This window comes from Ursus americanus, chromosome 28 (genome assembly GCF_024610735.1).
Source record: "Ursus americanus isolate L20-20 chromosome 28, mUrsAme1.1.p, whole genome shotgun sequence".
NCBI lineage: Eukaryota > Metazoa > Chordata > Mammalia > Carnivora > Ursidae > Ursus > Ursus americanus.
The window spans coordinates 34,515,366-34,532,532 of record NC_142154.1 but is presented as its reverse complement, the minus strand read 5'-3'; the positions used below and the strand labels follow the sequence as shown (position 1 = coordinate 34,532,532).

The 17,167-nt window shown below is 52.4% G+C and overlaps 1 protein-coding gene and 1 long non-coding RNA gene across 2 annotated transcripts in view; one reads left to right on the top strand and one right to left on the bottom strand.

Annotated features, from left to right (window-relative positions):
- ITGA11 (integrin subunit alpha 11) overlaps positions 1 to 17,167 on the bottom strand; it is a 110,214-nt gene that overhangs the window by 35,516 nt on the left and 57,531 nt on the right. Inside the window, exons 4-10 of the mRNA XM_045810727.2 lie at positions 16,763 to 16,854; positions 13,848 to 13,962; positions 11,142 to 11,269; positions 9,756 to 9,904; positions 6,863 to 7,007; positions 6,233 to 6,398; positions 4,799 to 4,869 (exon numbers count right to left, since the gene is read on the bottom strand). Coding sequence (XP_045666683.2) covers positions 4,799 to 4,869; positions 6,233 to 6,398; positions 6,863 to 7,007; positions 9,756 to 9,904; positions 11,142 to 11,269; positions 13,848 to 13,962; positions 16,763 to 16,854 — 866 coding nt within the window. The remainder of the gene's footprint in view (positions 1 to 4,798; positions 4,870 to 6,232; positions 6,399 to 6,862; positions 7,008 to 9,755; positions 9,905 to 11,141; positions 11,270 to 13,847; positions 13,963 to 16,762; positions 16,855 to 17,167) is intronic.
- Positions 3,889 to 9,750, top strand: LOC148107595 (uncharacterized). Its single transcript, XR_015722147.1, has 2 exons — positions 3,889 to 3,981; positions 4,678 to 9,750. It is a non-coding gene; the product is annotated as an uncharacterized LOC148107595 (long non-coding RNA).

Here is a 17,167-nt window from a genome sequence, read left to right as displayed (position 1 = left end):
CTTGTGCTCCCAGCTGGTGGCCCTTTTCTGAGAGGGGTCTGTTGCCAGGGAGAGCCTCGCCAAGGACAGTGGCTGAGGGCTGGCCGGAAGAGCAAGTGAAGACCACCAGAGCAGCCTCGCTATGGCACTACCTTTCCCCAGCTCGGGGGGCCTCGACACTTTGAATTTGGAAAAAATCCGGAAGGGCAGAGCCCCCAAAGGACCAAAGCTTTGACAGAGGAAGCCAGGCAGACAGACCCAGCTCGAACACGAATAGCAGGGCATTCCAGGGAAGAGCCTCGTCTCATGCTCCCTGATTTATGGCCTCCTTTCCCCTGGGGCCACCCGAGCTCCCGCCAGATATTGCCAGGGTGTGCCCAGGTGGCCTTGCCCGTGGACCCTTGGCAAAAACGGACTTTTCTGGGGCTCTGTGCAGGAATGAGGATGCAGGCATGGTCAAGGCCAAGTCCGTGCCCTCCCTCTAGGAAACCTGTACCTGTATTCACTTGAGCCTAGCAGCTGCCATTAGATTCGGCTAGCTCAGCTCTTCGCTGCCTTCTGCCCCAGCCTCTGTAGCAGTCTTGCCTTCCCAGCTGAGCTGAAGGCTCCCTGGGCATGTGACCATATCTCCTCAAACCGTGTTCCAGCCAGTCTGTGTCCCCAGCCCTGGAAACAGCGTAGTCTAGGGCAGTGATCCCAAATGGGGGCAATATTTGTCAATGCCAGGAAACGGTTTTGGGTGTCAGAGCAGGGGTTGGGAGTGGTGGTGTTGGGGTCGGTATGGCATCGGTGGGTAGTGGCTAGGGCTGCTGCCTACAATACACAGGACAGTCCCACAGCTGAGAATGATCGGGGTCCAAACAGTCAGTTGGGCTGAGGCTGGGACTCCCTGGCCTGGTGGCTAGAGTGTGAAGTCTTCTTGGCTTTGGATAGGCAGGACGGTGCCGGCAGGGGGAGGGGGCTGCTGGTTCAGTGCGCTGATGCAGAGACCACCCAGAAGACCCTGAGTGCTGTCTTCCTCCCCAGACTCCTCCATGGCTCCCTAGTGCCTGCGTGCCTATCATCAGAGTGACGGTAGAAGGGCCGAGAGCCCCTCCTAAGCCAAATACATCGTTGAGAGGATGGATTATACTTTTACTAAGGGCTCGGATTCTGTCATAAGATGATGTATTTTTAACAAGCCTGAAGTGGAGCCTGAGGAAGGGACAAGTGCCAGGAGGTGTAGACAGGGTTGTGCAGGAGACACCCAGAAACAGGCCCTCAGTCTTTCTGTGGAGAGAAGCCTTTCACCGTGCTGGAAACCGGGAGCCATGGTGGCAAGGAGGGCACAAGATGCCCCCCCAGTGAACTGGCAATGACTCCTGCCACCAGGAGTCACCTGTAGACAATCTGGAATGGCAAGCTCCCATGTGCTGGCCACACGGGGTGGCTCCTGGGGACACCCCAACACCTCAGCTGGCAAATGGAAGAATCCACCATTCAGGGCTATGGGGGCATAGAGTTTACAGTTTCCACCCTCACATCATCATTAGGGATTAGTTTCTTTCGGTTTTGGTTGAATCAAAGGTGCCAAACTCGTTCAGATGTAAAACCCTTAGGAAAGATTACAGCCTGAAGGCTTCAGCAGCTCAGAGCCTCCGATAATGGCCAACAGCCTACAGCCTTAACTCTCCAGCCCACAACCGCAGGGGGCGCTGTGGGAAGGGCACAGCTGCTTGGGGAGGTGGGAGGTGGGAGGTGGGAGGCTCCCCACCCTTGGCCTGTTCCAGACATAACAGAGGGCTGGTCCTGCTGGGTCATCATGTGTAGGTGAAAGGAAAATAGCCTCTTCCCATCTCAGGTACCTGAGTCACCAAAGTATTTGTGTAGACAGGACCCACACTAATAAAACTGCTTCCTTCTGGAAACTTTTGGGGTTGGGGAGATGTGTGGACCGTGGGGTAGGAGGTCCATGTGAAATTCCTCGGCTCAGCCCTCGGAGAAGAGGAGCACCGCTGCTCCGTCCGTCCACCACCAATGGGCAATGACTGTTTATAGCCCCTGCCTTCCTCCATAGCTTCCCCTCCTGGCCTGTGGGCATTATAGACTCGTAGAGTCTACGCCCCCTTGGGAGGTATGGATCCCTTTTGTAAGCTTTCTGGCAGACTCCTGCAGCTTCTTCTTGATTACCCAGCTCAACAGGGAGTTCACCACCTCAGCAGGCAGCCAGGACTAATAGAAGCCACTCCAGCTATTAGTGACCTTTGCATTCATTTCCAAATGCTAATGGAGCCATTGGCTTAAAAATCTGTTTTAGAATTTAACCAGAGATCCACAGCTGGCCTTCTTGATGTTAATTTCCAGAATATCTTTTTCCCCTTTTTGCAAATCAAGACTAGTGTTCCCTGGGTTGACTCTAGCTGGGTTTCCCCAGTGGCTCCTGTTGCCTGGGGCATTGGGTTCTTTGAGTGACCAGGTGACATTTGGGGGTGTCCTCTCCTACCCTGGGCACTGGAGTCTCTTTCCTCTTGTGGCTTTTATCCTTTTGCACTTGAAGGCTGGTTTCCTTGCTAGGTAGAAAACAGCAGCCCAGGTGACGAGCTGTTGGACCCTTCCTCTGCTATTTGAGAATATTCTATGGGGTTCTTCCCCTAGGACTAGAGATCTTTCTTTCTGACATAACTAAACAGGCCCGGGGCAGCTGAAGGCTCTTTACACATTTGCAGGAAGCAGCTGTCTGAATCTGTCTGTGGAAACACTTTTGGGGAGGATGGAGCCCGGTAGGTAGCCCAGGACATGGACTTCCTGGGTTCTGGGAAAGCTGAAAGGCTGGACCACCTGCTCTCCATCCCCACAGAGATCTGACCGACCCTGAGAGCTGTGGAGCTGGACTCCCAGGGACAGGACAGCTGTGGCCAATTATGATGGCATCAGTGGCCGGCACTGAGAAACCTCTTTGCCCTAAAATAGCAACCCAATGCCCAGTCACAGTGCCGACAGCCCACCATCGTTGCTCCATTCCTTCAGCTTTGGAAGGATTTTTTTTTTCTTTTTAAGTACAAAAGAATCTCAGGTTTAAATTTAATCATCATCTCCTTAAGAGTCCTATCAGATAAAAACTTCCAGACGCCTGTTACTTCAACACAAGACTCAGGGGCTTTAGAAGAGCTGGGGGTGGGGAAGAGGAGGGGAGAGGCACCCGGATCTCTCCAACCACGGGAATGAATACAAGCTGGACACGTGGGAGAATCTGCACAGGGCACTGCATGACCTTGACCTAAATAACAGGCCGGGCTCCGAGCTCCTTGTCTTCCCTGCGCAGCTGGGGAGCCCGCGGACCCTGCAAGGACTCATCTCACTTGACACACTGAGCTGCCTGGGCCATTTTCAGGGCTCATCTCAGTGTCTTGAATACTTGAACCTCGTCATAACCTCCCCTTCTCTTCAGGTTCCCTGATTCCTGGGCATACATGGACCGTAGTATTCGAAGCAGGAGCCTGCAGCAGGGACCCAGCGCAAGGCCCAGCACAGAGAAGAAAAGATTTGCAGATCTGACCACCTAAAACGGACTATTCCCGCCTGCCAACCCAGCAGGGCTGTGCTGAGCATGAAATGGGGCACAGGAATTTCCTGGAAAGGTTTTAAGTGCTGGGTGCATATAACAGGACATCTATTACTACAGGCAGCTCCATTTATATCTTGCTGTGTTCGGGAGGGCATGAGCCTGTCCAGATGCAGCTTAGGAACAGCGGAGCGTGAGTGTGAGTCAGGTTTCCGCCCTTCCGCCTGCCGCCTGCTGTGCACATGTCCCCGCCCCCCGATTTGGGATTTCTGACTCAGACCCCCTTAGATTCCATAAGCTTTAAGGGAGCAGCTGCTTGGAGTGGGAAGGAAGAGTCTAAGACTAGTGTTTTTCTCGCTTATGTCTTCAGCAGGTCACTCAGACTTTGTGTGACTCAGTTTATTCCTCTGAAGACTGGGACCAAGGAATCCTGCCTGACTCACCTCACGGGAATCGGTGAGGTAATGAAGGGGATGTTTAAGGCAGGATCAATAGGTATTCTCTGGCAAACGAGGAGGCAGAAGTACACTCCTGTGGCGCCAGCCTGGGAACAGCTAGGACACCTGTCTGCTCAAAGCATGCCCACTGACACAGACTTCTGCTCTGCGGTCCTCCCACCACGCGGTGCTCCCAGGCGGGGCTCCACAGTTTAGAAAACATTGTCACAGACACCGACTCCCTGCCCCTGCGGCGATCCTGTGAGGTTCCAGGCGCATCTCGCCAATCAGAACCCGGTGAGGTGTGCGGAGGGCCAGTGACAGCCTGACGCTCTGGGCCTGCGCCGCAGAGCCTCTGACACGGCATGCTGCTTGTGACACCGCGCCCACCTGGGACCTCTGCCATCTGATGCCGAGTCTGCACAGGGAGCGCATCTGGCACATCTGGACACGCTCCCCGCATCGCGCCGGGCCACACCCCCACACGCACAGGCCGCCTGGGGCGCAGGGTACTATTAGCACATGCGACTGGTTTCGCCACATTGACCCAATTTTTGCTCAAGGCTCGGCGGACTGGTTGGGACCTTTGGTCCTGGAGGAAATGCCCCTGTCGGCACCCTGCACAGGAAGGGGGGGTGTCATTATTTGTAGCCCACTCCCTGCCGAAAAGGGCTCGAGACAACCTGTTGTAAGTTGAAGACCTCGACTTTCTTCTTGCAGCCACGGCAGACAGAGGCAGAGAGATCCGGAGAAGCAAAGAGGAGTGAGAGCCCAGGAAAGGCGGGGTGACCACCCAGAGAGCTGGGAAGTACACCGGAGGGCGATTCCAACCCCGACCCACCTCCACCACGTGAGACGAGAAGCCCGTCTGCGACATCTCCAGCCCGAAGGATGTTTCGTTCTTGTTGGTGCCTAAAACAGAGGGACAGACAGATCTCAGCTCCACGCCTGATCACTTAGCGCCACACACACCTGCATCTCCACCCACAGCACCTGTGTCCTGGGAACCCCTTTCGGGGGGGCAGAGGGGGCCCTGAGGCTGAGTCCAGCAGCACTGCCCGCCTGGGTGGCCCCAGAGGCGGGCAGCCTGCACAGGGAGGTGCCAGGCAGTTCCTGTGGCCGCTGGCTTTACTATTAGTAGCCCCGTCACTTCTAGAAAGGGTTTGGGACGAGTTATATGACAGAGCATATGTGCTATAAGACTGTCAAGTAGGGGAAAGATCAAGAAAAGTGCATGGAAAGAAATAGTCTACATTTTTGGCAAGAAGTGGAAATTCCATTTCTTTCCTCACTTTTCTCATCCCTATTTTTCACCAGCTTTGGTTCCAGATGCCTCTGGATGATTCCCAAACGTCGGCTCGACCCTTGGGAGGGAGACCTGTCACCACCATAGCTTTGCACAAGAAACCCATGTGTGCTGAACAGCCCCCCGCCCCCAGGGCCCTGGAGCTGATGTTCTCCACACCCATTTCTAGAAGAAGTACCCTCATCTGGGTATTTAAGTCCTAGTGTGAGTGTCAAAACTCAGGCTCACACTTCCTATTCCTCTGTCCTTGTGGATGAAGGCTGCTTTTGTCTCCTCGTGTGTCTGGAGCTCATCTTTTCCAATGTGCTCAGGCTCTGGGACGCTGCTTTCTGTCTCTGTTTACGACCCTCCCATGCGGCCCAGCCCAGGGTGGGGAGGGCCGGCTCTAGCAATACACAGCGCAAAGGAGAGCCGTGCAAACAAAACTGGAGTTTAAATAGTAAGGAGAGAGGCAATCAGAAGGAACCCTGCGCGAAGTGCTTCTGTTAGAGCGGGAGGCAGCAGGACTCGGGGATTAAGCATTTCAGGCTACGGAGGCAGGCCCAGCTGCGTCCAAACTAGCGTTGCCGGGTAAAATACAGGATGCCCAGTTCAACTGGAATTTCCGACAACCAGCGGATAACTTCTTAGTATGCGTCGGCCACAAACACCATATTTTGTGTTTGCTAAATCTGGCGACACCAGCTCAGACTCCGTCTCCTTTCCAAGCCGGGGAAGCTTTGGCAAGTCCCTTGGCTCCTATAGGCTTCAGGACCATCAGTGGTCAAAGGAGGAGAATGTCAGCAAAGCCACCGTCGGGGGCTGTCTGTGAGGTGCACAGCCTCCGGCCCCGCACGGAATACCACGGCGTTTGTCGTGAAGGGATGGCTCCTGCTAAAGCATTTCGTGTTATGGGGCTGGATGTCGCTCCGTGGGGTTCACCTGATGTGAGCCCGGGAGCGTAGACCCCTCTCGGTAGGTATCGCTCACCTTCCAAGCTGAAGATCCTGTCCCCCAGGGCATCGACGATGTCCTTCAGGGCCGCCTCGTCGGTCACGTTGAAGAAGTGCTTGTCATCAGGGTCACTGGCGATGTATTTGATCTCGTTCAGAAAAGCTTCTGGATTGATCCCCCTGCGGTTGTAGTAGCCCAGGACCTGCCAGGGAATAGGGGCAGGGTGACCAACCAGGACGTAGCACAGACCTCCCCACATGCCCACAGCCCCTGCCCCCCAGTGGCTGGGCCGCCGTTTTGGCTGCCAGGAGCAGAACTTGGGCTTCCATTTGCAGTTTGAGACAGGCTGTCTTATGGGGCCAGAGAAGGCCCCTGGTCTAAGATAGGGGTCTGGAGGCCGGGTGGCTTGGGGGTGTTTCCTAGAGTTCTGAGGTTTCAGAACCTCCCTGGCCATGGAGAAAAAACTCCCAAGCCCCCACAACTGTCGTGGCTAGCTCTGGACAGCACTGAAGGAAAATTCCCCAGATGCTCTTTAGGAGAGGATGAAATAAGCAGAGGCCCATCAAAGCTTGTTTACTACCCAGAAAATGCCCCTGGGATTCCCCAGAGGTTTGACCGCTAAGCCTCTAGGGGTATGCAGGGTAGGACACGCGGGGCAGGACTCACGGCCACAGCGTATCTGGTCACGTTGTCTCTCTCGCTTTGCTGGATCACCTTCTCCAGGTCTGGGCTGTCATGGGATTCTCCGTCTGTGATGACAACCATCACCTTCTTGGCCCCTTTCCTTCCGCCTTTCTGGAAAGCCTCTGAGCTGAAAGCGGAGCACAGGGGGAGGGTCATAAGATGGATGTAGGGATGGGGCAGCCCCCAGGGCTCCTCCAGGGGGGTAGCCACAGGGCCGAGGGCCGAGCCCACTCACCTCCCCAGGGCAGCAACCCGATAGGGCTGGGATCTCGAACCAACGAAGAAGCTGGGTTGAGATGCCCACACTACTCACTACGGGGTTGAGATGTCCACACTAATGGCTCACTAGCTGCTCAGATGGGTCATATATCTGCTTGTCCTTTTTTTTTTTTTTCTGTTTATTTATTAGAGCGAGAGCACACAAGTGGGAGGGGTACAGGGAGAGGGAGAAAGGATCTCAAGCCGACTCCATGCTGAGCGTAGAGCCTGACGCTTGATCTCAAGACCCTGAGATTCACAACCTGAGCCAACGCCAAGGGTCGGATGCTTAACCGATTGCACCACCCAGACGCCCTTGCTTGTCTTTACAAAATGACTTTAAAGAATCCCTTTAGCATCCCGACCATGCTGTTCGGGCAAGCAAAGGGGGCAGGGTGGGTTTGGAAGGAAAGTTCAAGGTCAGATGGAGACCTTTAGACACTCAAGTTAGTGGTTCAAAAACCCAGCTGTACATTAGAATCACCTGGGGAGTTTAAAAAAACTGCCGATGTCCAGGCCGCACCTGGGCATGTAATCAGAAGCTCTGGGGCATGGCCTGGGCATCAGTATTTTCCCAAAGTTCTAAGGAGTACCGATGCCGAGAACCACTTCCCTACATACTGGAAGGGCGACGGGCCAGCGTAACTCAACACCCAAACAACACTAATCCTTGAAATACACGGAATGAAGCCTGAACGAAGTTCTGACTTTTCTCACGAGGACTATTTTGATTCTATTTTGGGAACTATTAAATATCGAATTCCATGACAAATACTCCTTTTTCTTGCTTTTTATTTTGTTTTCAGTGCCTGGAGCAGGTGTTTGGCCTGCCTGTTGGGCCATCCAGCCAGGACCGGGGGCCTGGCCCGCTGGCCTGAGATGCTGCGGAGAGACTCTTCGAGCTGGCAGCCCACTTCAGAAGCAGGGAAACTGGCTCTGGAACCATCACTGGCTCTCGGTGCCTCTGTGGCCAACCCTCCTTTAGACTGTGAGGTTCTGAGCAGGAATGACATGGTCTGGACCCAAAGTCTGGTCCAGCAGGTAGAATTTTCCAGTAAGGATCTGAAAATAAATGTTTCCCTTAGACTCTGGTGACGCCTCTTGGGTCTGACCCATAGATTTAAGCTCCACAGTGCTAGGTTAAATCTCTAAATCATATGCGTGATTTAGATGTTGAGGGATTCACAAAGCCTGGAAGAAGCTAGCTCAGAGCATCTTCAAGCTCCCCGTTAAGAGAAACAGGCCATCTGCTCTTCTCTCAGCTCTGTGATAGTGTGGATGGATGGACTTAAAAACAACAACAACATCAAATTTTAATATGAGCCGGGAACTGAAGGAGGCCAGAAGCACACTTGATGTGACTACAGCAAGTTTTGAGCATCAGCCTGACCCGGTGGAGTGGGAACTCTGCTAGTCCCTCAAAAGGAGATTCTAGATGTTTCCATCATCTCATTGAAGGGTCAGGTCCAGGCACAAAACTCCATGCAAAAAAAGTATGGCAGGGGAGAAACAGGTTTTATTCTATATGAAGCCAAGAACGTTCGTGTTCATATTTCCATGTAGTGGAATTGTGTGAGTATCTGTATGAATTTGCAGTGGGGTGAATATCGACACGAATCATCAGATTTAAAATTGTGACGTTCTATTACGTAAAAAGCCTTGGATTTGTTCCTTTGGAAATCAGGTCGTAAGTTCCTTGAGAGCAGTGAGTTTGATATTCACGACTCACATTCTGGAAGCCAGAATGGTCTATGGACAAGTGGACCATACCACGTCTCCTTTCTGATCAAAATCTGCACTGGCTCCCATTTCTCTTGGGTCCTGACAATGGCCCACCAACCCATCATAATCTGGCCTGGTCATCCCCCTGTCCTGCTTGCTCCCCTAAATAAGAAGTGTTGGGTGAACTAAGGCGGAATCACGTCATTGTCCCCGTGGCCTAAGGCATACGTGACTACCAGATTCACCTTCGTATGCATATCCGATGAAAACACTCTCGAGCCTAAGAGCCTCAGTGGCCACTCAGGGTAGCTATGACATTATCATCCTCACAGTCTGGATCCAACACCCTCAGACAGGAACCCCATTCTATTGTCAGAAGGCTCCAAATAGAAACATTCCTCGACCTTCCCCCTCTTCTGCCCTTGGCCCGGTGGAATGTCTTTTTTCCACCTCTCCCTGAGTTCCTGTGGGGGCCTCCTGGAAAGCTCTCTTGGGACACCCCCTCTCAGAGCCCGGCTCTACCCCATGAGAAAACCGAGCCACATGGCCACGTGTGGTGCTCCGGTTGCCAGCCCACACGGAGCTCCAGCCAACAGCCCGTGACAACTGCCAGCCACGTGAGTGTGCAACTGTGGATGTCCAGTCCAGTCAACCCCTCTGATGACAAGAGCCCCAGCTGACACACCGGATGACACCCATAGGAGAGCACCCCAGAGAGAACAGGCCAGCTGAGCCCAGTCAACCCCAGAACCTGGAGGGATTAATAAATTATTGTCTCAAGGTACGGAATTTTGTGGAGGTTTGTTACACAGCAGTGTCGAACTAGACCAGTTAGCTGAGATTCAAGTAAATTATCATTCTTTCTATTTTATTAGGATTTTTTTTTTTTTTTTACCGAGCAAATTCGATGCCAAATGCCGTCCTCGTCTCTGTTCCTCCTCTCTGCTCAATGTGGCTGGCAGCTTCCACCACATCTCGTACAGACCTGTAGTCATTGAGGTGAAATTCATGCACCACGTCTTCTCCGTACTGGACAACGCCAACCTGCGAGAGAGGGCAGAGGACCACAAAACATCCCCCTGAAAGCTGGCGTGAGGCTCCCTCGGGTCATCTCTCCGTCTGCGACTTCCGGGAGGGTGCAGGGTGGGGGACCTGCCCGAGGGAGAGGCGCTGGGAAGGGAAGCCATTCTGCAAAGTTCTGCATAGCTCCGGGAATGAATGGGTGGCTTGGTGAGAGGCAGGGAGAAGGTGCCTCTCCAGAGGGGAGGCTGTGAGGTGGGATCGAGCCCCATGTCGGGGTCCGGGCTGAGCATGGAGTCTACTTGGGAGTCTCTCTCCCTCCCCCCTGCTCCTCCCAGCTTGTGCGCTCTCTCTCTCTTAAAAAAAAATAATAAAAATAAAGAAAGGCCCAACAGATTATGTTTCTTGCTTGAGCGTAGGATTGAAGCCTAAAATATTAGGAGCAGCATGACTGGAGGGCCATGGTAGTTTTCACCAAAGGCTGGGACCAAGGTTCCTGAAAACTTGGAGGAGAACCTTTTATCCCCAAGGTGGGTAAGATAGAGACAATACTAATAGCCTCAAAATAAACAAAAATCCTTAAAGGCCTGTAGTAGGACTAGAAGGATAAAACCTTCCTGTTGGACGGGCCCCGAGTTTATTTGGTGCCGTTTTAAGGCCAGACTTTCATGCACGGTACCCTAAAGATGATCTTCTCGTCTTGGGCAAGTCATTACTTCTTGAGAAATCCCACTCCCTTTTTAACAGCTCTAATTGTTACAAAATAATTTCCTAGATTACTTGTAATGTGCCAGCTTGTGCCTCCTATATGTCGGTCCTCACTTGTCTGGCCAAAACAATATGGAATAAATCTACTCCCTCTTTAGCCCAGCGATGTTTTGGACACATGCTGGCAACTATGCCCTCCCTCCCTCTCCCGCTCAGTCTTCTCTCAAGATCAGTGTGTCTAATTCTCCCCTGTGCCTCACTCCGCAGGGATCCACTCAACCTTCCCTGCCTTCCTTCTTACACTCTCCAGGAAAAAGTCTTTCTTAATAGGGTGGCATCTATCCCAGAAGACAGGCTTGACTGGTGAAGTGGGGCCTCCCCCGAACTTTCTCTGGATGCACCCAGCAGAGATGGGCGTCCTGGGCTGCAGGGCCTGGGCCTGGTCCTTGCGCTTAGACCTAGTTAGCACGTGCAAACACGCTCTTCCACGGCCCGGGCCAGCATCTTCCCTGGGTTTGGGGACCCCTGGCCAGAGGAGGAGAGAGACACTCACCTGGATCTGCCCAGGGCCGATGTAGAACTTCTTCAGAATGTTGATGAGGAAGTGCTGAACTTCCACCCAGGGGTAGATGCTGTTGGAGCCGTCCAGGACGATGACGATGTCCATGTAGGTCTGGCACCCTGGGGAGTGGGGACACGGTCATGGCTGCCCAGGGACTCAGTGCTTTCAGGCTCTGGTTCTCCAGGTGTGTGTCCAGGGGACAACAGAAGAAGGACCCTGTCACAGGTATGTAATTCCCTGGGCCGGGGAGCTGTAATTCCTTGGGCGAGCTGTTTATTTGGGCAACACGAATGACGAGCCCAGGAATTCCTGGCTCCGCTCGGCCACTCGGTGCGGGCTGTTTGAACCAAGAGTAAATCCAGGCTGGCCGCTTCTGCTCTTCATCAGGGACCAGCCTACCATCAGTGCTAATGCTTCCGAGGCAGCCCTCCTGCCCAGATCAGTAGTTCACAGTCGTTTGTTTTATTGTAACTGGCAGGCTGCACTTACCCCTTTCAGCCCAAACGAATGAGTTTCACTTTTTAGGAGAGCGGTCAGGGGGGATGGCTTAGGATGGGGGATCCGGCATTAGACTCTTCGATTCCTGGCTTTGCCAGGCACTAGCTGTGTGACCTTGGGCAAGTCACTTAACCTCTCAGGGCCTGTTGTCTCTGCCGTAAAAACAGGCGTGGTGATAGAGAGGGTTGCCAGGAGGAATCAGGAAGGTGAGGCTTCTAAAGGGCTGAGCACGATGTCAGTGCTCAAGAAATCTTAGCGGAGTCTCTTAATTTTTTTTTAAGTTTTTTTTTCTTTTTTCTTTTTGTAAGCAAGGTACTTTGTTAATGTGACAACGACATTGTCAGGTCAAGCATTTGTGCCTTTATCTCTGCTCTCAGCATAAAGGTTTCTCTATATTCTTATAATATTAATACTAAGTTAAAATGAACCATAAAAACCGACAAGAAACATTGCTACCGTAACAAATGCAAAAAGCTTCTTTTAAAATCTAAGTAACTTATTTCTATTGGTGAAAGGTTAGGGTTGCTTTGAAATTAGATGTCCCAATATGATATGATATATACATACTAATATCATATTATATGATATTGAAATATCGGGTATCTGCTCACTTTTACTGGAGAATTTTCACACCCTTGTGAGATCTACTTCATAGCAATATGGCAGGAGCCTTCTGTGTGTTAACCGTTCGAGTAACTTCTGCATCACGACGGAGCGATTGCTTGAAGTCAGTGCTCACCAGAGACAAAAGGTGTCGGCCTTGAATGTAGACGTTCTTGTCCCACCTGCACGCCGCGTGCAGCGTGTGATGGCCCCATTCTTCTGGGCTCGCAGAGCCAGATGGCTTGGTCCTTTTCCAGTCTGGTCGAGCTTAATGCCTGTGGCCAGCTGTGTGGTGCGGGTGGCCATGGACGTGACCGAGACAGAAACTCCTTAGCTAGGGGGACTTCCTGATCTAGTGGTAGGAGCCAGGTTTCTTTTATTTTTAAGCCATCTTTGTTCTTAGAATGCATTTATTCTAACTGCTATTCTAATCGCTCATTTCTTTCTTGCAATTCACATTTTTTTTTCTTTTTTGAAGCATCTTGGGGAGAACTTTGCTTTAGATCTGTGCTTCCTAAATGGGGCTGAACACTCTGGTGAACACACACACACACAGACTCGCTCACTCACGCGTACACACACCCTGGGGCTTGACCCAGACCTACGGAGTTAGAGCCTCTGGAGAGGGTGCCCTGGGATCTGTGTCTGATAAGGTCCCAGCACACGGCTGCTGGTGGGCCAGATGAGCGGGCCTCCACCAGAGGAGTGCCCGGAGGCTTAGATGCTCATCTGTTGGCCTGGGGTGAGGTTCCCCATTCACACCTCCTGTGACCGAACTTGCCAGTCACAGCACTGCCTTTCCCTTGGCCGCTTTGTGGGCATAGAATCAACATCTCCTCCTCACCCTTAAAAGGACCCCTTTCCAGCCCCTGCTGCTCTGAGGTACCCTCCCCCCACCCCCAAGCACCGTCCTCGATCTCTGATTGGGCCGTGTGGTTTGGAGGGAGGCCGCTGCTAGCCAGAGGTGCTAATCCCCTCACCCTCAATAAAACGGGTTAGCAGCTGCTGGGGTGATGGTATTCAGGCCAGAGGAAATAGTGAGGCTCAGAGCCAACTAGTCTGGGCTTGCGGGAGACAAGGTCTGAACATTATTTCTTCAGATTTTCTTGGCGGGTGGGGAGTGAGTGGGAGGTTTTGTGTTCCATGAGGCTCTGGGCAAGCTGGGCAGAGCTTCCTGATATCCAGGAACCCCAGTTAGAGAGGACTGTTACCAGGGATATTTGTTTTCCTTGGCCTTCCACCTACAAGGCAACTGCATTGCATAACATCAGAGGGCACCATTCACACTGTAGTCTAAGTGAACAATGTCCCCAGAGGTGTGCTCTGCACGGCTTGCCTGCTGTACGTGGTGGCCCAGTAACCTCTTCCTCACTCACAGTGGGTTTGCAGTGAGCCTCTCTGGATGCCGGGATTGTCTTCATAACCTCAGCTCATTGGCCTCCCACCATCACTCTGTCGTGGGTAACCCGAAGATTCTGGAACAGGGCAGGGCTAGAGTCTAGGTGCTGCTTCGTAGCTGCAGGGTGGCGGGGATCAGAGCTCGGAGCCTCCCATGATGGCCACTCAGCATGGGTCAGCAGATTTGAAGCTACTTACTTTGGAGAGCTGGGGCCACTGTCTTGGAGAACCTGAAGTTGGAGTTGACTCTTGAACACATCCCTGTGGTGTAGTAGGAACTCCCACACTCATGAGACCAGAGGGGGCTGCAGGCCTGTGAAGCACAGGGGAGACCCCTAGTCAGTAGGGGGTCTCCGGGAGGGTCCAGGCCCAAAAGCCTTTGGCCCAGCCCCACCTCCATGACCCAAGACAGACAACCTCTAGCTGAGGATTGGTACTCCAAGGATTTAGAGTGTCTTCTTGGAGTCTAACTGAATTCTTTCTTGCTCTAATGTGTTCTAGTTCCCTTGGTTTCAGAGGGAATGGAGAAAAACTGATTTAGAGTCCTCCTTTGTTGTATTTTCAAGGGTCCCATTCTCTGTGCCATCATCTGGAGTTGTGACTCTCCTTCACCCTACCTGCCCACCCCACCCACCACATAGCATCATCCACGGGAGTGGACCCTTCAAGGGCACTAGAAGAGCATCTCTGTCTGAAGAAGTCACCTGAAGGTCCTTACTGGGAAAACTTCCAGGACTGGGAACACGCCCATGCCTCTGACTGGTGAAAGAAAAAAGAATGTTTCTGCTCCTTCTCTGAAATTTGCTACCAAACACGTTGATGTCAGCTCCTCATTTAAAGACTGAGTGATGAGTCCCCCTCAGGGTCAGGGTCATTAAAAATGAAAGCCCAGCCCCATGCCTCCCTTTTTGTCCTGCTGCCAGAAAACCCGGGACTAAATTTTGTGCCATAATCTCCTTTGGTTTGGAAAAATAATTATTCCATTTCTAATTCCTTTCTTTAGCTCTCTTTTTTTAGTCAGATTTTAAAGGTTTTGTTTTATCTCTGTCCTTTGTTGAAGCTGCAGTAAATTATTTCTGGAAGTAGGGGGGAGAATGAAGGAGGGTGTATGATGGATGATGGCTGGAGAGATAGATGGACAGATGATGGCTGGAGAGATAGATGGACAGATGATGGCTGGAGGGACAGATGGATAGATGATGAATGGATGGATAGATGGATAGATGACGTAGGGATAGATGAATAGATAATGGATGGATGAGTGGGTGGATGGATGATGGATGGATAGATAGATGGATAGATGGGTGGGTGTATGGATGGATGGGTAGGTGGGTGGATGATGGATGGATGAATGGGTGGGTGGAAGGATGGATGATGGATGGGTGGATAGACCGATAGATGACAGATGGATGGATGGGTGGATAGCTGATGGATGGATGGGTGGCTGGATGATGGATAATGGATGGATGGATGACAGATGGATGAGTGGGTGGATGAATGATGAACAATGGATGGATGATGGATAATGGATGGATGGATGACAGATGGATGGATGATGCATATTGGATAGATGCATGAATGGATGATGGATGGATGGATGATGGATGGGTGTAAGAAGGGATGGATGGAAGGATGAGTGAATGGGTGGATGAATAGATGAATGGAGAGATAAACAATTGGTTGGGGGATAGACTGATCAGTGAATGGATGAATGGATGAGTGAATAAGTGAACAAAAGTGGCCATTTATAAACCAGGGACTTAACCAACCCACAGAAGCCCCAGAGGGTGTATCACTCCGTCCTTCTTGGGCCTTCATCCACCTTGTGAAGTAGGTGAATCAATTTGGTGGGAACATGGTAAGGAGCCTCAGAAGGAAAAGGGAGTAGCAACAAAGCCGCTGACAGGTCTGTGTGTGGACAGGACCCAGGGTCCTGTTTGCCCTTGGTTGGGATGATGAAGGGCTGCGGGCTGACCATATACCAAGGCACCTCTAGACTTTTCCTGGCAGGGCCACTATGCTTTCCACAGCCCCTGAGCATCCCACTCCTCTCGTTGTCCTGGTGTCTGGTGCTCCACACCCTGAATGCCCCAGCTGTCCACAGAAACATACTGTTGGACAAGAACAAAGAGCGACATAAGCTCTCCCATCTTAAAACGAGTGGCTCATTTTATGGGGCTTTCTGGAGTAATGTTTCTCTGAAATGCTCTCTTGCAGCTGTTTCTAGAACCATCCATCCCAGCAGGATCCTGTTTTGAATCTCCAGCATGGCCCAACCCATGGTGTCAAGGAGCAGGCAGCTGCCCTTTGTGACTATGTGCAGTTTGCGTGCACTCGCCTGGGCAGGGTGCAGAGACCTCTGAGAGCAGGCCTTTCTGCCCCAACAGCACGTTTACTTCACTTGTTGGCTTATCAGCTCTCCCCACACGAGAACTGAAGCCCCAGGGGGGCAGGCACTCTGTTGACTGCTGAGTCCCCAGTCTCCAGCATTGGGCTCAGCACATTGTATGTGCTCAAAGCATTGGTGCTGAAATGAATAAATGTCCCTGTCACTTCAGCACAAGTACCCCCTCCTCTTTTCTCCCTGCTAAGACCCGTTGTCTCTTCTTGAAAAGCAAATCAAAAACCTCCCCCAGAAAGCCTTCCCATCTAACCCTGTGCAGTCTGCAGGGGCCCGTCACTCTGTATCTCTTCCCTCAGTTGTTGTAAATCTGTGTTCTCTCATTTATGGCTTCCCTTTAGAGACTTCTTAGGGTGTGTGGTGTGTCCTGTTTCTTTGATCACACCTAGAGCAGAGATTCAGTCCCCTGGCTCAGAAATTTGGCTCTCCGGAAGGAGGGATAGGCCCCCTTCACAACGTTGGCCATCTTTATTCCAGTTCCTTTCAGGCTGCCAGTCCTGCATCCCCGAGGAATGCACACAAAAGAGCTCACTCTGTTTTCCTGACGGGGCTGTCCCCCTCAGAAGCTGCTCCCTGAGCGTGTGGACAGAGTGCGAGTGTGTGTGTGTAAGGACACGGTAACTCACCCCCTGCCTCTCCTGGCCCCAAGCAGAGGGTCCGTGGGGCAGGAGAGGTGGGGACGTGGAGAGAGGGTGGGGTGGGTGGCTCTTACCAGGAAGCTGTTGTCCTTGGGATTGGTGGCCAGGCTCAGGCCGAGGCGCATGTTGTCCTTCCGCTCAGACACGTTGGACAGAGTGACTCTTCCTGGGGTGGGAGGGAGAAACTTAGCTGCAGCCCTCTCCCCGCCGACCCAGAGCCCGCTGCTGCCGTCAGCCACCAGAGGTGCCTGGGGCAGGGGCAGGGCCAGGGCCAGGCAGAGTCCTCCCTGATTCTCCCTGCCCCTCTGGAGCCCTCGCTCGCCTGCACGTCCAGGCAGCCCTTCGTGGTATACAAAGGTCTTGCCCAGACATGGTCTTATTACTTCCTCACAATCCCCTGTGAGATGAGGAAACTGAGTCTCAGAGAGGCCAAGGTCACACAGCAAGCTCAAGGTCACACAGCAAGCACTAAGCAGAGC